Source organism: Ischnura elegans, chromosome 10 (genome assembly GCF_921293095.1).
Source record: "Ischnura elegans chromosome 10, ioIscEleg1.1, whole genome shotgun sequence".
Classification (NCBI taxonomy): Eukaryota; Metazoa; Arthropoda; class Insecta; order Odonata; family Coenagrionidae; genus Ischnura; species Ischnura elegans.
The window spans coordinates 55,639,794-55,661,924 of record NC_060255.1 but is presented as its reverse complement, the minus strand read 5'-3'; the positions used below and the strand labels follow the sequence as shown (position 1 = coordinate 55,661,924).

General features: G+C 38.9%; 1 protein-coding gene across 1 annotated transcript in view; it reads left to right on the top strand.

The window, feature by feature from the left end:
• The window catches only part of LOC124166919, a 149,849-nt gene that overhangs the window by 88,026 nt on the left and 39,692 nt on the right, over positions 1-22,131 (top strand). Inside the window, exons 4-7 of the mRNA XM_046544634.1 lie at positions 2,994-3,252; positions 3,940-4,218; positions 6,356-6,620; positions 21,384-21,595. Of these exons, the coding sequence (XP_046400590.1) occupies positions 2,994-3,252; positions 3,940-4,218; positions 6,356-6,620; positions 21,384-21,595 (1,015 nt within the window). The remainder of the gene's footprint in view (positions 1-2,993; positions 3,253-3,939; positions 4,219-6,355; positions 6,621-21,383; positions 21,596-22,131) is intronic.

The window sequence follows — 22,131 nt, the reverse complement described above, 5'->3', positions numbered from 1 at the left end:
TAGTACTGCCTAAGGCAAATAGTTATCCCATTTAATTCCATAAATAATGAGAATAAATTCTCAAAACTACACAGTTTATACATATCAATAAGAAGATTCAATGAAGTTAATAATTAACTATAAACAGTGGAAATTCACCCGCTTGAGAAAAATATCCTCTTTGCATGTGACCACATATCTCTCGTGTCAATCTGTCCCGCGTCGCTCCCTGATACAGCAATAAGTGAAGTGACGTAACAACATCAATCGCCTATCAGCGCAAGAAGCTTACGAGATTTTATCCATTGCTTCCGTATTTTCGACATTTTTCGGAATTCAAATGAATTATTTACACATTTTATATTCCATTGGCCATGGAACTCCTCCTTTTTTGCCGAAATTCAAGCATAACTAAGAAATGTAAAGACAGTTTTTTTAGTGCTAAAATATTGAAGTTAGATAAATATTTCACCAGTAGTATTTCAAACATAGATTATAAACTAGATATGAATGTAAAAGAAATTTATGAATACCCATGCAACTGTATTGGAAAGTCCTCTGTGATCATGAAATATCGTTTAGAATTATATCTTCAGAACTACAAAAATACATCTTCCAGAATTCTTCGATATTCAAGAGGCAAGAAATTTCTGTCAGTAAAAAAAAAGACTGGTAAAAAGGAGTGGCAGCCAACAAATTGCCTTCTGCGTGAAAGCGAAGGATATCACGAAACCGAATTCGATAATGTTCTCTGGTGAAACTTAGGCTCCATCGGATAAAGGCATATACACAATAATATAATGATAAGGATCCGAATTTTTAAGATAATCTATTTGTTCTTAGAATTGAATAAAAATATTTGAGAAAAATGAACAGGCAGGATAAAAAGATAACCAATACACGCATGGAAAACATAGGATAAAATTTTATTGATTTATATGGTTCTTGCGGGGAGTATGTTTAGACAGTCACTTGATAGGAAAAGATTTCATTTCCTTTTTATTAATGTGTAGAAGTCATCCTACATTATTGGGGGCCTTACCAAATAACATGATAAAATTTTACAAAACTTTTCTCAATCTTATCTTTATGGAAACTAAAATTGAATTTCCTTTCATTATGAATTCAAACGACAGTATTTTTCTCCGTACAGTGATTTAATTTCGAAATCTAGATAACTTCCACCATATATTTCGTATCATTTAAATATAATTTCTTATAATTCACGAAATTCATTAGAACTTGACTGAATTAGAAAAAAAACATGATTTAGCGTAAATTATTTCACAATATATTGACAGAAGCAAATAATATTTGACAAAAGAACCACGAAGACTTCTTTTCGCATTAATACCGTTCATATAAACTATAACTTAAAACAGGGGAGCAGTTAGAACGTTGGGCTATTGAATCAATAGTCTTCGATAAATAGATGTATCTAAATTGAGTCCTTTGATAATGAATACATATACAATCGAAAACATCCGCCTGTTGTATTTTGAAAAGAAATGGATTATCCTTAGAAGTAATCATTCAATAGATAACTAATCTCCTCCTCATCCTCGCGAATGAAATTAAGTAGGGAAGATTTTTTGTACCACGGAACAGTTTTTCAACTTTTTTATATAAATCACTATATAATTACTTAATATTCAGTCTAATAGTGGCAATTTAATCCATCAAGATTACTTCACATAAGTTTTCAGTTTTATAATTGTACCTTTACTATTAATGGATCTAATTAGAACTTCTAAAAGTGTTTGCAATTGTTCCCTGGTACATCATGTGCTTGTGTCCGTTGGTACAAGAGTAGCAATTTTAAATTCCGGCTGATTTTTCAGGTTAATATTATATCTATGCAACTAAAAATATTCACTTTTCAGATTCAAAAACTTCAAAATAGCGCCTTCTTTGTAAATATAACTCAAATGTAAATATCACTCAAATTGACCTATGATACTCTCTAACGCATCTTTCACGTAATAGCTTACTAGGTCGAAGCGTTTGCCGATAGTTCCTAGTGTTCCTAGGTAGAATATGCCCTAGGTACACCACCCTCCCCTGCCTCCTGTTACTACAGTATGAGGCCTATCCTTGCCAATCCTAACAACTGTTTCGGATGAAGTTCGGTGATGTGCGAATTTCTCACTCATATTAATACTTAGATCCGGTAAATTAATGATTACATTGAAATAGATATACGTGCTCCCTAACCACTAAGGTGTAAATTTTAATGCTTGTTTTACGCCGGCTCGAGATCCACCCTCGCACCTCCAAACCAATATTTTCATTTAAGAACTGAGTAATTTGATATTTTATATTCTTATAAATACAAGTATCCTGAAAATTAACAACTTCATTGAAATCTACATTCCTCTTTCCCGTGAAAACGAAAATTTCGACGCTTCTTTTACTTATGAGCGAGGTAATCCTCGCATATACCTACAAATCTTTTGCCCAAACAGCACAAAATATCCATTGGATATGTACGGATATCCAAAAAGTCCACCACTTATCCATATCCATGGGAGATTTCTTGTTCAAATTCATTGGATATCCACGGCTGGATAAGTAATGAATAAGTATTGTGGAAGTCCACTGAATATTCACTGGATAACCGGTTAATGTCCACTTGACATCCATCTACTAGATATTCACTTGATTCTCAATGCATATCCCTCGGATGTCTCATGCATACCCATGATATGTCTAGACGGAAGACATAACTACCATGGATGTTCAATTGATTTCCATTCAGTGTCTCATGTATATCCATGGTATGTCTAAAAAGAGAGCATTTTGAAATCCACAGTATAATCACTGAAAATACGTAATAAATCTAAGGATATTCAATTAATATCACGCATGTATACGATGGATATTCATTGTACGCCTAAAGGGTATCTTCGTGCTGTGTGGGCGGTTACACTGCTGTTTGCGTGAGTACTTTTTTCTAGTACCAACACCGCCAAATGGTTCATTGGTTTGACTGGCACGGGGTGTCTCGTTTCCAGGAAACCGGCCGCAGGGATGAGCAACCACGGGTTCGCTAACGCCGAGACCAAGATCCCGGACATCAAAGTGGACGGGGCGACGCCAGCGCCGCAGGCCAACGGCGGCCACGCGATCAAGTGCGAATCCGCTGACGATCTGACGGACGTAGTGTCTGAGCGGACCGGCGACAAGGGGTCATCGCCCAAGGAACTGAGGACGGAGAAAGGGGGATCGCCGGAACACGTGATACCGGCTGGGAGCGAACACCTTCAGCCACCCGTGAGTAAGAAGAAGCAGAGAAAATGCTGCCGCATTTTAATTCCACATTGGGGATGAGAAAGGAAACTTTCACTCAGGGTGTAAATGAGGGAGCAGGGAAAAGGGAGGGCCACGCTCCTCCACAAAAAATGAGGAAAATGAATAAAATATTAAACACCGTATTCTGACCTACAATTTGAGGGGCGAATCACAGATTATTAGCTAAGTATATTTATTGAAAGGGTTCAAACTAAAACATTTATTAACTGAATTTAAAAAAATAAGAGAAGCTTCATTAAGTTTTTCTTGGATATACACAATTACTTATACCTCTTATTTTTTATGAAAGCGCGACCCGGGTTTCAATGAATTATCATCATCTTCAGGCACTGATTATGATTTGATATTGATTATGATTTGTTATCAAACAAAAAAAATCAGCAAATCATAATTAGCGCCTGAAGATGATGATAATTCATTGAAACTCAGGTCGCGCTCTGATAAAAAAATAAGTGGTATAAGTAATTGTGTATATCCAGGAAAAACTTATTATGGAATACCACAAAATAAACCAAGTGTTAGTGAAGATTTTTGCTTCATTAAATGACTGAAATTAAGTTATGGCCTCTTAAACCACAAGATAGTAAAGTAACGAAATACTCCTAATGAAAAGAATTAGTTTAAAAAAATAACGTAATCCTATTCCAGTCCCTGGAGACGGTGAAAGAGGAGCGAGAGGAGGAACTGGAGCGATCTCTGGACGAAGTGCGGCTGGGGGCGGGGGAAGACGAGGCGGCCGCCCCCGCCCACGGAGACCCCAACGGGGGCGGAGAAGGGGAGGAGGCGGGACCGGAGGCAGCCGTAATGGAGGCTCCCTCGGTTCCACCACCTGAAAAGCCCCCGGACGAAGGCGACCGGCCCCCGGGGGCCCCGTTGGAGGAGACGGTTGCTCCTCTGACGGCGAAAACGAAAGAAGTGAATGGAGAGGTAATTGATATTAATAAAATTACAATTAATTATCATCGAGTTTTTCTTTAACCTCAATTTTTAACAACGATTGGTGTCTTGGAGACACTAATGAACGTTTTTATTATGATTATAATTTATTACTATAATTTTTATGGTTATTATTTAATATTATTAAAGTATACTAGCGATCATGGTAGATTTGTATGAAGTATTTAAGAAGTATTTTAGCAGTCTCTATTAACTTCAGAGACATCGGCCTAATCCCTTGCACTCTATCTAAAGATAAATCCTATTCTCTTCCTTCTTCACCCTCTTTTTTCCAATATTCTACCCTCTAAATCTGCTCAACATCCCCTCCCCGCTAAGTACTCCTTCCATCCATAACTCCGTATCTAATCTAAAAGCTGCCTCTCCTCACCCACCATGTCCAGCAGTCGTTCCTCCTCCTCTCCGTCCACTTCACCTTCTCAATTCTTCTCCACACCCAAATCTTGAATGCCTCCAGTCTTATCACGTCCTCCTCCCAAAGTGTCAACGTTTCCGCACCGTAAAGAGCAACAATCCCGATCAGACTCTTCACTAACCTTTTCTTTAAACTCTTACGTAACGATCCTCTCCTTCCTGTTCATGAACGCCTTCTTTGCTAATGAAATTCTTTCCCAGATATCCCTACCGCTGTGTCGGTTTACGTCTAATGTGATCCCAAACAGTTGAATTGCTCTATCTGCTAAAGTTTGTGACCAGAGGTGCAGCTAATAATTAAGGCTAGGGTGGATTTTAGGCGCAACTAATATTGGTGGATATGGAATACCCGCCAGGGTAAGCGGGAGATGCTGCCATCCCCCAGAAAATCTTAAGATAAATAGTTTAAAATGGTGAGTTTTACGGCCTTCTGAGGGATATTTCATCAATTCTTACACTATTACATAAGTAATATTAATCCAATTACGTAAAAGGGATTAAACTTAAAAATTTCTACGAGCTCTGGGGGCGTAACTCAACTTGATATGTTTTTATTTTAAATAAGCTCAATTTTCTCTTTAAATAAAAAATCATTACCAAGTAAGATAGTAATATACACCAAGGATGAAGTTCGCCATTGAAAAATATTTGGCTTAACAGATCCGGGAATCTCCTAATTGCTGGTCAGGCGTGTTAACCAATCACACCACCCATCCATCTTCTCTGAACAGACTTCAGCATGCGTTTTACCGAGCAAGGTATTAATAAGATAGATTAAAGATGCATTAAGATGGTTTTGTCAATAGAGAGACCTAAAAACTATCACAAGTCGTCTAAAATGGATTTCACTATTGATATGCAGTTTCAAATGAAGTTGTATGCAATTTCAAAGTGTACAAGTTGCTTAATGACATTTCATGGCAATTCCCAGTTCAACTAGCCATTTTGATGCAATGGATTACTTATATGATGACGGGGATAATATATTTTGTATTCTGAATATAATTTCCCATTTCCATTGCGTTTTGCTGCTAGACTTGAATATTTCCTTTGAGTAAATAGTGGTATTATTTCCAATGCATTTAAAATGTGCGGAAATTTTTGTGTGGCTGGATTCCCGGGTATCCGCATTCGGTATGCTGGAATATGTATAGGTGTGTTTGGATTTAAATTTTTTTGGCGTTTGTTTTTTTTTAATTTTTTTGTATTAGCACTTACTAAGGCAGTGAAGTTTTCTCGGGTTTCGCACCGGGTCGGGTCCTCCATTTCTCCTTCCAACGTTTCGATGGACAACTCGTCCATTATCATCAGGGATCCAGGAATACAGTCAATGGATTCCTTGGATTCAGGAATCATGGGATTCCTGAATCCCTGATGACGATGGGCGAGTTGTCCATCAAAACGTTGGAAGGAGAAACGGAGGACCTCACCCGGTGCGAAACCCGAGAAAACTTCACTGCAATTGTTCGTCGGGAAAAAAAAACAAAAATTATAGCACTTACTAAGTATGGTTGCTGTGTTTTTTGTATCTCTGTCAATTGATTTTTCCTGAATTTTTGGGCAAGAAAAGCCCTCGATAATAAATGAATAAAAAATGAGATTAAAGGATTATGATATTAATAGGCGTGGTTCACGAGAAGTCAACTACGAGTGAAGTTGTTTTTTTTCAAAAGACCCGTATTTTTGTTCGCAGAAGGAGGCTTCGAAGGTGAGCGACAGTAAGGGGGAGAAGGGGAAGAAGGGGAAGGAGCAAGGGAGCAGGAAGGAGGAGAGGAGAAAGGCCGCACCCACGGCGGCCTCCGAGTCTTCCGGCAAGAAGTCGTCCGGCGCCCCGCGGCGCCCCCACGCGATGGCGGCGGACCAATCGGGTGGCGCCAAGCGGCGGATGGCGGCCAAGATACGCTCGCACGAAAAGTACTTCGACTACAAGTACTACGTGTTCGGCCACAAGTACAGTAGTAAGCAGCCGAATGGATTGGGAGTGTGCTTGCTTCATAATAAAAAAATGATAATGAACAACCTGCTTGGCTTCTATCGCCTCTCCATCCACTTCAACCTGCTGCTTCTAACGCATTTAATAAAACTTCAAATTACTCCTTAATCCCCTGTTTTACTTAGCTCATTATGCATTTGTTAACTCACGTACGCCTTCAGGCCGATAACTAGTTCGGAATGGTTCCGGTAGAGCTCACCCGGAACCAATGTACGGGTCCGAAATTTATCACAAAGTTGGGGTACCAGTGCTTTTAATGCAATATATCCACCAGCACACTTCAAATCTAAGATATACGAATCCCCTATTTTACTTGGCTAATAATTTATTTATTAACTTATTAAAGCCTTCAGATCGATGGTTAACTTGGAATGGTTAGGGAAGAGTTTACCCTAAAATAATATGTGGGTCTGAAATGTCTGAAAGTTCATAATACTTCTAAAATCCTTATTTTACTTAGCTCATTATGCATTTATTAACTCACTCAATCCTACAGCCAGATGGTTAGTTTGGAATAATTAGGATAGAGCTTACCCGGAACTAATCTACGGGTCTGAAACCTCACGTAAGGTAGGAGGACTAGCGTCTTCAATACAATCTATACATCGATATACTTCAAATTCAGGATATAAGCGTGCCACCACAAGTGTGCAGTAGTAATCAGTAAAATGGATTAGGAGTCTGCTTGCTTCGTAATAAAAATAATAATGAACAACCTGCTTGGCTTCTATCATCTCTCCATCCACTTTGACCTATTCATTCCATGCTGCTTCAAATTTCATTTAATAAAAGTTCAATTTACTCCTAAATTCCCCATTTCATTTTGACCTTTGTGTATTTATTGCCTCATTCAAGCCTTCAGGCCGATAGATCGTTTGGAATGAATAGGGTAGAGCTCACCCTGAACTAATGTATTGGTCTAAAATTTGCATAATGTTGAGGACTAGTGCCTTTAAGGTAATCTGCGAACACCGGTAAACTTCAAATCCAACATTTACGCGTACCGCCACAAGTAAATTAGTAAACAGTAAAATGGATTGGGAGTTCTGTTTAAAAAATAAATAAAAATAACATCGAACTTGCTTGGCTTCCATCACTTCTCCATCCACTTTGACCAAGTCATACCACGCAACTTTAAATTGCTTCTCACATTTATTCGTTCTTTATCAATTTATTCACTCACTTAGAGCTTCAACCCACAGGTTGGTCTAGATATATGAGATACCCTACCTGAAGGCTGATTCAGAATGATTGGGGTAGAGCTCACCCGGCTTTAATCCAGAGGTCTGAAATTTTACACTTCTTTGGTAGTGGAATGAGCGCCTTTACTGCAATCTAAACGCAAATAAGATTCAAATAATAGTACACCGCATTCGTCCAAAAGTAGGTCTGTAATTTCACAAACTAGCGGCAGGGAGGCAAATACCTTGCCTTTACTCTACAATTATTTTAAACAAACTAAATATTCTCAAAGCTACTAGAATAGCAATAAGCAGTAGAATGGATTAAGTTTACTTGCTTCATAATATAATTAACAATTAATAACCAGCTTGGCTTCCATCACCTCACTATCCAATTTAACTAAATCATACCATAATCCTTCATATTTCTAACGATTCCTTTATTTAACTTAGCTCATCTCCTAGATACTTAACCGGTGCTTAAACCTAAATGCTATGCTAGTTAGGTGAGTTTAGAGCTCAACCGAAATTAAGCCACGCCTGAAATTTCGTAGATTTGTCATCGGAAGGGAAGTTTACTCATTTCTAGAAAGAGTCAATAATTTAAAAAAAACACAGCCAATGGATTGGGAATCTGCTAGCATCATCAATAAATTATCTGCTCCACTAGCCACTTCTCAAACCTAAGTTTCCATAATAACCTATTTATGCGGCCAGTTTACGTTACTTCCAGCTTTGCTTCGCCTAATATCTAGTCATTCACTTAATCGGAGCTTCTAATTGAAGGTAAGTTTGCACAAAAGAGGTTAGCACTCACAAGGACTATGCTACAGGCCTGTAAGTTTCATATTATAAGGGTGAGGCCGCCAGTAATTTTCCTACTGGCGAAAAGCATTTCAACGACAAGTTATAAGTGTTCAGTTGCACTTAGAGTAGCAAGAAGTCGAACGGATTGATAGTCTGGTTGCTTTATAATAAAAACAATAACGAATCAATGAATTGCGGTTCTGCTTGCTTTGTTTGCTTCAAAATAAAAATAATATATTACCTACTCGGCATCTATCGTCTCTCTTTCTTCCACTCTCGCATCTACTTCTTCATATCATGCCGCTTAGATTGGAACTTCTACCTATGAAAATATCATACCCTTTGGATTAAATTGCTGTTTACTTTCCTTTGCTTATTTATAAATTGTTGTTTACTTTCGTTTCATTCAATGGTTCACCTCTTCACTGATTCAACCCAATGGTACATTTTTACCTTAGTTGGATAGGTTAAGGTCGAACTATTTCAAAATTAAGGCAGGGGATTGAAAATTTAACACATTCGTGGAGGGTCTCAGCCTTTTCTCTAGTCATAAAATGCTTCGACAAAAGATACTACGTGTGCGGCCTAAAGTGCCGAAGTAGGCAGTCATATAGATTTGGATTCCGTATGCTACCAATCAATAGCAATCAATGCGAGCAATTTATTTACAGCCAATATTACTGTAAACAAATTGCTCGACTTGCCTTTCCTCTAGCATTTTTCTTCGCATTTATCTATTCACACAATACTGGATCAAAATTAAAATATTCTCACTTACATTCGCTCATGATGTAAACACTTGCTCAATTAGTACACAACAAAATGGCTGATGATCAGAATGGTGATGCTATGGCTCGAAGTGCCACCAGCCTGCAAATTTTAAACGCTCGATTATCGGTGGCTTCATTACTCTAGTACAAAAGAACCATTCATTCAGCCAAAAGTGCAGTAGTAATAAACCGCATGGATTGGGAGCCCGCTCGGTTTAAAATAATGATGAATGAATTAATGACCTGTTTTGCTAGCTATTGTTAATGCTTTTCTTTTCACTTCAACTTAATTGCATCACGCTATTTTAAATTGCTTCCTAGTTTTCATCACTCATTATTATGCTTAAGTTTGTAAATAATAAATTACTTTTAATTGAATTGATGAAAAAATTGGAATGAATAAAATGTAAAATATTTTATTTAACACCAGTAATTATACCACACTTTTCACTTGATGAATGTTTCTGCGTTCCATGGCAACAATAACCTTCAGCTCATGTTTCTTGCGGAGTAATTAAGAATGTTTATGCAATAATTACTACTTAAGAACTTAAGAGCAGTTGCAACGCAGCTGAAATGTCGTCCTCAACAGGAAAAAAACCAACGCGACGGAACCACCAAATGACGTGATTTTGATCTGAAGACTATAACGTTACCAAGGTATTTCAGAACACGTCAAAATAAATAAAGGTTTAAAAAAACCAATTTTTTATTCCGTAACTTCGGTCTATGAAACAAAAATAACCGTTGAAAAAGGAGATGAAACTGACCCAAAGATAGTCCTCAAGGTTACTTATATGTGAATACTAAGCGCTTCATCAAAAGTACCCGTAATTTGAACATATTGATAGATAGATGGAGTTTTCTTGCATAAAATATAAAATACAAAGTAGCTCAGTTTCACTAAACCTGTAAATTAATAATTAATTTACAATTGAAATTCACGGGATTTGAATTTCATAATTTGGCCCTTGGCACCATTGACATACTCCTATGATACTTTAAAGAATTATCCAAATTTTCGGTCGAAAACGACGGGCTATCAGAATGACCCACGATGTTCTTCCGTCACAGTCCATGCAGAAATCCCTCAAGGGACAAAGTTAAGGGGGGAGGGTTTGGAAGGAGGGGGAAGGGTGGGGGACGAGGCGTGTCCTTCGCGGCAGACGTGCGTGCGTGCCGTGCTATTGCGTGACCGTGGGTGAGGCTAGATCCTGCTCACAGATATATCTGCCTACCTTCAACTAAGTTCCCACTCTCCCACCCTGCTAAAAGGACGCTTCACCCTCCGTGCTTTGCCCTGAGTGTGACTCGAATCCACTCCTCGCCATCTCAACATGTTTGATTACGACGCGTGCGAGCGGGTGAAGGTTTTAGATTACTAATCCATGGCCCGTGGTTGTCTATCACACGGAACAATGACTTCTTTACCCTGTACCACTCTTGACGACATATGTTGAGATTCATACTAATTGACGTCGTAATTGGATAAGAATCACCACAAGGAAAACTTTGGCTAGGTCGGAAATCGAACCGAATTTCTTTAATCGAACCTTATTTATACACGAATTTCCATGAGAAAAAAATTTCCCTAAACCTGGAATCGGATCTTTGGCTCTCCGTATTTATAAAATCGGAATCGCAGTAGTTTAACCCATTTCCGTTCAGAAAATTTCTGCTTACGAATGTGAAAATATTTAGGTACGTTGCTCATATGGTTATTTTTAGCAGGGATGGCAAGTAAAACGAAACGAAAATGTTTCGTTCCGACCCGGAGCGAAACGAAAATATGACGCCTGGGTTTAGTTTCGTTCCCGCACGAAATTAAAATCACCAAGGAATTTAGTTCCGACGCGGGACGAAACTTTATTCCCGGGAAAGAAACTAAATTAATCGATGATAAAAAGAAGAACACAATGGTAATTTCCACACTTTTAATATTACAACTCAGCACCGACCATGGTTTCAACACGTAAGTGTCATTATCAAGGTGAAAAATTCAGTACACTCTCGGTATATATACCCAGGCCACAGTTCACCTTGATAATGACACTTACGTGTTGAAACCATGGTCGGTGCTGAGTTTTAATATTAAAAGTGTGGAAATTACCATTGTGTTCTTCTTTTTATCATGGATATTAAGAAATTCCACAAAATCGAGCCGGATACGATTTTATAAATCAATCGAAACTCCGCCGCTCATAGTTAAGTTGCCTTCTGAGAAGTTGAGTGGAGGGCCGACCCATTACGTACGACATACGTGTAGAGAGGTTAAAGCATTGAGCTAAAAAATCGAATGGCCGGTTTGCGTTCACCGTTCTCCTGTTAGGAAACATAATGAAAATACACTTTTGTATGTTCCACAAGAGTTTTTAATACCGACCCAGGTTTCGGAAGTATACACTGTCATTATCAAGGTAATGATAACCAAGATGGTAACCTTGATAATGACAGTGTGTACTGCCGAAACCTGGGTCGGTATAAAAACTCTTGTGAAACATACAAAAGTGTATCTTCATTGTTTCCTGTGAACAAGTTCCACCAAATATCGCCTTCCAACCTTAAGTTCTCCTGTTAGCTGTAAAAATATGAGTGCCCCATGCATCTAATGGCGGTAGGCCGAACTTCTGCTTCATTCAAACACACTTCGTACTCGGTGTGTGGATCGAAACTAAACTGTTCGAAGGTGAAGCACGTGGTCTCTCCGGTGCGAAACATTTTCTGTGTTTCGTTTCGTCCCAGAGTTTTAGTTTAGCTTTGACTCCGATTTCGTTTCGACCTTGAGTTCAGCCCCCCCGGGTTTAAATTTGTGGCAATTCAATCGCATTTAAGGTAATTCAACCGAATTTGTGGTAATTCAACCGCAAAGACGATTGCAGGTGTTCTTCAAAGGCAACATGCTCAGAATTGTAGGATGTAGCCACATGGCTATGATAGGTCGAAATGAGTCCATCAAACCGTATTTATTTCATCGAACCGTATTCCTTTAATATAGGCTGAGACAGAGCGAACTCATAAATTCAAAGTTATCAACTTTTTTAATGGCAGTTTACAAAAATTTCTAATATAGGCTGAAAAATTGCAAATTCACAAATCCAACGATATCAACTTTTTTAATGGCAGTGTATAAAAATTTCACGATTCTAGCGGCACAAATCTTTAATCAATCGAGTAAAATTTATCAGTGGAGGGTCTTATTTTACGTTTCACCAGCACTATATTCCGGCAATAAAATGTGGGCGATTTAAGATATTCTAGTTCCTTGTTGAGCATTGATTTAATGAAACATGAAATGCCCCCCTTCAGAGATATAGGAATGCGGAAATGCATTTTCCAAGTTATTGAAAACATAGTTGGTAGTAAAATTAACGACGAGACGCAAAATGTAAAGGTCAAGATCCTTCACAAAGATATTTCTGCCCGCCTGCAGCTGAGTGCGTTTTCGCTTTTGATTGTTGTAAGCACGCGTCTCTCATCCTATGTGTTTTTCTCTACGTGTGACGCACGGCCGACGACTCGCCCTCTTGCGATTTTTGATTACGCCATTCAGTGGCGCAGTTAGGGGGATAAGAGTTCAGAGAAATTTTGAAGTTAAATCCATTTTACTTAATTGGATTAATATTACTTAAAGAATAGTGTAAGGATTAATAAAACATCCCTCAGAAATCCGTAAATCTCACCATTTTGAACCATTTATCTTAAAATAAATGTCTAGGGGAGAGCTTCCGCACCTCCCTCTTACCTTGGCGGTAATTCCATACCCCTTATACCTCCCAGTATAAAGCCTGAATCATACGATAATTTTATCCGTCATTTCCGAGTGATCACTATAGCGATCACTCGAATGATCACTCGCGAATGATCGTCGCCGGCAATTGTTTTTCGCGATCACTCAAATGATGAGGATTCCCATCACTTTTTATCATCACTCGCCCGGTCGCTTTTTCCGTCGCTAAAACCGTCACTAAAACCCCATATCAGCCAATCAGAACGCATGCCAGTATGGAGCGATTGCAGCGTAACGTTTGACAATCGTGGGAACGACATAGGTGAATATAAACACGCTATATATTTTAGTGATGCAGGTCCTATAACAACGAGCTGTGATATCGGAAATGATGCGAAAGGCGACGGCGATAGGGACCGTATGATTCAGAAAAATGATCACTCGAGCAGTCACTTTTCCCGTCGCGAAAAGCGACCGCTGTAGAGAACACTTTTCGCGACGAAAGAAAATGATCGTGTGATTCAGGCTTTAGATGCGCTTAAACCCCCCACCTCCCCAGCCTTAATTCCCAGCTGGGCTCCTTACGCCCTGTGCAAGCAGGTAAAGGTTTTAGGATTCTCACTTCATGGCTTACGTTTGAGTCTGTCACCTGGAAAAGTACCTACTAATGCTCTCGCCAGACTCATGGTATTTGCTTTTAATTGGATGGACCAATGGGTAATAATTTCTATATTACATTTTATAATATTTCTTGGAGTTTAGGTCAATGTAAAACAAGTTATAGCCAACGTTTCGCCAAGGGCCCCGAGGATGATTTAAAATAAATCGAAACGTTGGCTATAACTTGTTTTACATTGACCTAAACTCAAAGAAATATTATAAAATGTATTAAACAAGGTCAAGAATAGAAGAGGAAAAAAATAATTTCTATAAGAGAAAAAAATTGGCTGGAACGGACATGGAACCTGTAGGTTCGAAGATTTTCGCGGCGTTGATCAGATGATCTCTGCATTCTCGTCGGGTTTTCACCGCGTCCGTTGGGTTTTGGCGACAGCAGTTTCCTTCGACCTGAAGACGCTGACTGCATTGTCAGCGAAACTCTTGTCGCCAAAACCCAACGGACGCGGTGAAAACCCGAAGAGAATGCAGAGATCATCGGACATAGAACCCATTTCTTTATCTATGGTATTGATCCTCAATACTCAATGAGTTATCATAGGGATTTCATTCACACAGCTGACTTTTTTGACCAAGAGATATGGGAATAATTGACCAAGTTACAGGAAAAATAACTAGGAATTGATAAATGGAATAAGGCGATACTTTTGAAAATTCCGGACATTGAACATGGTTAATGAACTAACTTTATATTTTCCACAAGAATTTTACTTTCCCTAATCGATTTCAACGACAAAGGGTCATTCTAAAGGGTGGGGGAGGAGTGACTGATACTTATATTATGACTAGATGACCCGTTGAACTTCGTATCACCTTCGAATATATCTATGTATACACAATTCAATTGCGGTTTGTTCTTTTCGCTAAAACTCGAGAACAGCTTAACCGATTTGGCTAATTCTTGCTAGTAAAATATCCGTGGAAGTCTTCACAATACTGACAGTCGTCAAGAGGGCAGTATGCCGAAAACACTAAAATTTCAGCGATTTTATTAATGCTTTTTCAAACCGTAAATCGCCTAAAAAACGAAAATGAATTGCATAAATAAGAATTTTTATTTATTTTTCTTTCCAATGGTATATTTTTCAACTCTATGTGACCATTATCACTAATGAAAATATGCAAAATAAAAAAGGCCTGCTGGCATTAATAACGAACTTTACATGTATTTCATATGGAAATTGATCAGGGCACATTTCATGGCCTCATGGGTCTTGCTTCATAATATTCTCACCGTTTAAACCTTTCCTGGACTTTTTAAAACCATAATTAGCCAAATCGGTCCAGCAGTTCTCGACTTTTAGTGAGACTAACGGACAGCAATTCATTTTTATCACGTAGAAGATAATTGATAAGCTACTGATACGCGCGAATTTTAAATCCGCAGTTTAGACTACGTTCTCCCTGCTAATATTATTTATCTGGCCGTCTTTCCACCTCAAGCGAAGTTCTCTCCCCACTTCTCTGCTAAAGGGACGCCATACCCTCCATTTGTGTGACTCGCGTCCACTACTCGCCATTCCCTCATGTTTGATTGCGACGCGTGCAAGCAAGCACAGGCTTTACGTTTCAACTTCTTGATATATGGTGAGTACATCACATCTACATACTACCACGCAAGCCGACTCAATAGGATTGCGGTGGGGGTGTTAGGACACCATTTGTACACAAATAAAAAGAAAATGTTCTAACGGAATAACGTGTAAAATTCGTTAAAATACTCGTTGTCCGGGAGAAAAACGAATTCACATTCCTATCCGTTCGGCAAAATATCTCTCTTAACTTATCGTTTCTATCGGACTTGGAAATGTTGTGGGTTTCTAATAATAATATGTTCTCCTTGTCGCTCTTAAAGATATCTATTCTCAGTTGTTCAAACAATCTAAGCCTTGCGCGCTGCTTCCGAGTCTCTTGCGTCTACGAGACTATTGCGTATAACATCTGTATAACGCTTACTGTACACCCATAGCAGTTTTTGATGAATCGTACAGCTTTATTTGGTATTTTATACCATTTGAACACTTTGGAAGAACTTTAACTCTGCGAACCGTGGTGATTGTAGTCCGTGGCGGCGGGGTAAATCCCTTGCCTGTCAAAACGATAGGTCGCAGGTTCGAGTCCCACCAGGGTAAGTTGCCCCCATCCTCGGCATGAGTGTTTCTGTTCGTTATACGCATTCATTTGTTAAATTTCCCCGTTGTAAAGACTTTAAATGCGCTGTTGTCGGGGCGATGAAAATATAAAAAAGAAAAAAATACTGCCGTCGGCATTGAGTAAGTATTGAATAAATTTTTGATGTATCGATATTTACCCAAATTATCGATGGCTAAGTTCGTATCTCAAAATTTGACCGGTCTGAGTTAATATAGCTAATACTGTTAATAAAAAATAAAATTCAAGAAAAACACTCTTTGCTTGCAAATGTATGCTTTTTCAGTTTTATGTATTTTTGGTTTTTAATTTCAATTAAAGTTATATGCAATCAAAAACAATGACTTTTTTGCTCTCCTGGAAAGTTGCTATTTTTGAAATACGTGTTGTTACAACTTAGCCATCGTTATACTTTTTATGCTGTAATGAGCAGTTGGCCTCTCTCTCTAGAAGTAACTCTCTTCAGCGCTCGCGGTGGATAGATGGCTCGGCTGAGATGGGTGATTTCTGCAAACTTATACAGATTGTACTTAGTTTTTGGTAATGTTTCCTATGGGATCATTAGTTATCATCGTTGTTTCCTGTAATAATTCTGATTTTGAATATTTCTACTTCTAATAGATACTGATTGAAAATAACACGTACATTTGTGGCAATTGTTTCTTGAGTGCTGATTTCTTGTTTGTGGAGTCTTTCCCTTAACCAGCTTATGACAGACGATTGGAGTTCCCTGTGTCTGGGGCTTACGACGACGAAGATTTTACGACGTAATGCCACAGTTCTGGTACAAAAGGCTAAAGAGTAGTTAGGTGCGTTAAAGATCCTTCTACCCGCGCTCGGGTTGCTTGCCTGAAGATCAAATTGCCGACTTGAAGATCTTATTTTTCCGCTCAGCCCCACCTTCCGATGAGACCTGAGGACGTAGTTATGGTCTAAATGTACCATAGGCACAAAACATGTATACGTCACATATCTCACATTTCTTCAATTGAGGCAATATTGTACGAGGAAAATTTTATTTAGCCACCAAATTGAATAAAGCATACTTATATTACGAAAGCAATCAAAAGATAATTATCTAAATGACACAATTTTTCCGTCCTTATTCCTTGTGTTAACGTCTATGCCTTTACCCTTACAGTCAACGATGCTAAAACTCTCGCAGTACGTATTTATAACGGGAAGTTTCATTAAAGCGAAAACATTCTGTTGATTAGTTCCTTTCCCCTGGGAAAGTGAAATGACTCCCTAGGGATTAAATCGAGGCACTCAGTTGAAAAGGGGACAGTGCTGATGTCACTCACCTCGAATGAAGAGTAAAGCCATAATTAGAGGCAGCAGGAGGGGGTAATTACAGGGATGGTAAAAATAGAATAAAAAAACCACACAGCCTGTGGAAAGAGGGCATAAAAATATTGACATTGACACTGGAATCAAGGTCTCATTGGTAACATTCTTGAGTGAAAAATAAATGATGGTATGGTATTTAGAGGTGACCGACAGCTACGATCATTTGCGCCATGAGGGTAGGGTATGGAAGGAAGGGTGGAGAGAAACCCGGCGTTTGCATTAGCCTGCTCTAAACGAAAAGCGGCAAGGGGACCACGGCTAAACGTCACATCCGTCGGACGGAGTGTTGCACTTGAAATGTCCTCCACATAACTTTCAAACAGGGATCGGACAGTCTCTGAAAATTCTCTGCTACCGCCGGGATTTGAAACCGAGCCCACTGGATGGGAAGCCGACACTTTAGAAACATATAGAATGAGCTACGTGTAACAAGAATTACACCGACTGGACAAAATATAAAGAGAGATTATTCTAAGTAAGGTAAATGTCAAAAATATCAATTTGTATGCATCAATACTTGTGGGGAGGATACACAAAGGGCAGTGGTGGATTTAGGATAGGGAAAATAGGGGTAGGGGGGCTTTGTAGGGTCCTGGGTGGTAACCTCCCGGTAGTAAAGGAGGTTACGAAATTTGACATATTTTCTATGTTTGAGACAACACTTAAAGGTTATCTCATTTCTAATTTTTCAAATAATTAAGTTTTTAAACAAATATTTTCAAGTACATTTTGAGTAATTTGACCTCATGGTAAGTTTCTATAATGTATTACGTTTGCATTTCTCATTATAAAAGATCCAAAGCAGAAATGCTTTCATCAGTTTTAGATCCTCTCCTGTATTTATTCGACAACTGAACAAAATTACCATTATCTACAATGGATAGTTTGAGGCGTGACTTTGTGAATTTGCTTCATGTTGATTCAAAATAAATAATTTTAATATCGACCAGTTTCGTCTCAGCGCGAATTTTTTTTTTTACCTATGTCGCACAACGACGAAACTGGTATGTAAAGTCTACGTGGTTCTTTGATTCTACATTTTATCTAGTGTAAATTGGATAACCAAGGGGGGACTATACCTCCCTTAAGCTCCCATCTGGATCTGCCACTGAATAAGGAGTAGTACTGAAATAAAATAGACCGTATCCAAGCAATAAAGCTAAATATGCAGGATAAAATAAATTGACTAAATTCAGTAAAATTAAAGGCTATCTGACGAGTACCACTTCAAAATGACAATACTTGTAGCTCTCTGAATTATAGTAAGCTACAGGCCTCCCGGCGTTGGTCGGGAAGCATAGTACCCTGATAAGTGGTAAACTTGGAATGCATGGTCACATGGCAGGATTTTTATGTAAAGGAACGTAGCAGGCATAGTGGCGGTCCCCACCACCTATTGCATCCCACGGTTGACTCAAAATTGAAATAAGACGGTGAGCGGTAAATACCGAACAACGGAAAAACGATTTTTGTATACCGCGCACGGGATCAGCTCATACCCCTCTCCATAACATTGATCTATATACGTGTGTCCGTACTTTTGTAGAATAAAAAGGTCGCGTAAGATCTAACACTATCCCGAAGAATCAAATGAACAAAGGTTTCTCGGGCTTCCCACCTGGTAAATTGTATAACCAACTGGTGATTGATCACCCCCTGCCGAACACCGTAGAGGTGGCTCGCAGGGTATTATGTAGATGCACATGTAATTTGCTTCATGTCTCCCGACGTTTCGAAAAGCGACTTGCCTTACATCCTCAGGGTATATTCGGAAGTTGAAAGGCAAATTACCCGGTGGGAAGCACGAGAAATCTTTCTTCAAAAACTTCGTGTTAATTCATACCCCAGCAGAAAGGTTTACACCGAGAGGATTAATAGTCAAGATTAGTATCCCCTGAGCTATTCCCTCACAGCAGGATGCCAAAGCGTAGAAGTTGTATGACGTGACGTAACAAATGGTAATGAAAAAGCGACGCAAAAGACGCGTCGGGCACAACCAGAAGTAGCACTACGGAATTTGGGAGCATGAGATGTGCCTACGTACAAACTTTGATTGCAATCCGTACAGCCGTATGTAAATATAAAGCAGACAGACAAACATACGCCCTTTTTCATACGTAGAGATTTAGCCTTCAGCATGTCAGGACAGGATACAGCGAAAAATTTATTTGCCGATTTGTCCTCGATTTGGTGACATGATTAGTCATTTGTTACGAATATAATTCAACTTGCAGCATTTTTATCAATACTGCGAGGTGAATTATATCCAAACAGGCCGTGTGATGAAGTGCGTGCTATACTATATATCCAAGAACAAGGTCAAGCCTCACAGATCCTTATCACGGCGAGAAAACACTTCAACGCGGCCCTAATGGGCCCCAGTTGAGGGTCCTAACGGCCGCGCCAAAGTGGGTGATAAAACGTGAAACTCACCCAGGGACTCACGGCAATGCCCCCGGAAACAATTACAGGGAAATTTTACGGAGCAATAGTGATTTAGATATGATTGGTTATAACTGAATGCATAAAATATTGCACCAATTTATTTTTTTTAATTCTACTTATAATGTTTTGCGTTGATGGAAATTGAGAATATATGAGTCCTTCTTAATCTGAAGTACAAACTCGGGTGTCCAAGACAACCACTTGCTTAACAAGTAGATTTAAAAACTCGCCGAAGTTTTGAAAATTATAACTATATCATACTCACATGTATTTCTCCTAGCTTCGGGTAAAACCTTCTATCAGAATTTTTCACCTAAAGCGTTAAACGGCTGAAACTTTGGGTCATATTGTCATTAATTCGTTTCAGAATGAATTACCATTGTTTATGAAAAACAATCAAGATACATGGTTAGCTAGCTAAGAACCTTAAAGATAACTACGTGACGTGAAAGATTGAGATAACAGATGACCTCCAACATTACCCTCTTCCAACAAAAATCCAGTATTTATTCTCGTAGCTGCGACCAAAATTATAACCTTGTGAATCAGGGAAAGCGAAGGACAACGATGTAAACTGTGAAATGCTATAAAAAATATTGGCGCAATAAAGCAAAATAAAAGCATTATTAGCTAAATAATTTAGGTAGGAAAAAAACACTGATCTCATAGAATTCATATGATAAAATACATTACATATTATAATCCTTAATGGCCCTAAGAGCACGTTAAATCGCACCTTGCTGGATCAGTCCGGGGCAGTATGACGGTGTGAAAGGGGTACCATTTACATAGCAAATGAGACATCATTTAAGTGCTCGTTTACACTGATAATGGTGCTTCAAACTTTAAAGGTAAAACCACTGAGTTATGCTAGGATTTGGTAATGTTTTTCACATCTGTGCCTGTCAGCCACATTGCGCCTGAATTCAGCTATTTCAATATTGCGCCTTAAGGCCTGGTTACGCGATACATTAACACGTACGGGTTAATGTCTAAATGTATGAACGCGAGAATGAACGGCAAAATGCACCGTGTAACCACACAACTTGTGCGAATGAATGAGCATAAAATAGAACCTGTTTTAATTTGGTTCATGCATTCGTACATGTTCCGTTCCGGTCCACCAAAATCATTCACGCAAACGTATATTAACTTGTACGTGTTAATGTACCGTGTAACCAGGCCTTTACGAAAGGTTGGTTCCCTTCCTCCGAGCGTTGCTCCCTTTTCTCTATCCCCGAACGTCTTTACAAACTTGGCTCTTTCTTACATTTCAGATCACTAATAGCGTCACTTCCAATACATTTCTTACCAATGTGCCGATTCTCTTTCTTCTTATGCATTAGGTTCTCGTTATTATTTACACGTTAGATTCGCGTCATATTTTATGTATTTGCTTGTTATTGGGCCACTTTAAATTGGCAATATTGCTTTACGAGGGTATTTTCAATAAAGTAAATAAAATTAGTGAAAACGAACCAAATTTAACCTATCCGTTTGGCAGGCGTGGACTTTCCCCCACCGCCACTGAGGTCTTCAATTTTCGATTGATTGAGTTTTTATTTCTCCATTTCTCGGTCCTGATCATAATATTCCTTCTCACCCTTTTTTGTTTGCAGGCGCCCGCGAGCACTTGAGCAGCGGCGCGCATCGCTTCCGCTTCTCGTACGTTCTTCCGGGCAAGCTGCCTTCTTCCTTCCACGGCCGATACGGCTACGTCCGATACTTCTGCGAGGCGTCCCTCGAGCGAGCCTGGGCCGCCAGCATCACCAGGAAGTGCATGTTCAGCGTCAGCGCTTCCGTCGACGTCAACCGGGAACCCCGCGCCGAGGTGAGTCCATTTTTATCACCACCCTTTATTATACTTTATTGAAAAATTACTTGGTAAAACATTTTAACCCGGTAACGCCTGAATTAAAAAGTTTCCACGATTTTTGTGGTAATCATGTATATAGATATCAATGAAATTCTGAGTCATTAGGTGCAAAATGTATTCTTTTACCACTAATAGTATACCACCATATGCTACCACCATATGCTACCACCAAAATGTTTTGCATCATAACATCCCAAATACTAGGCTCACATAAAATAACCATACTTTATATGAGATATACATGTTATAGTAATCACAATTACATAAAAAAACTTTGCATTAACAGCACATAAGGCGTACGTACAGAAAATCGAAATGCTTGCTCTAAAACTTCTGTTTTTTTTTTTGGGCTAGTTGATAATTCTCAATTTTCAAACGGCTCTAAAAACTTTAATTACAACTTTAAAATAGCAAAATTTTCGGAAAATGCCATTCAAAATATGCTTATCAATTCAACACCCTCAAAAACCCTAATAAATTACTATAAATGA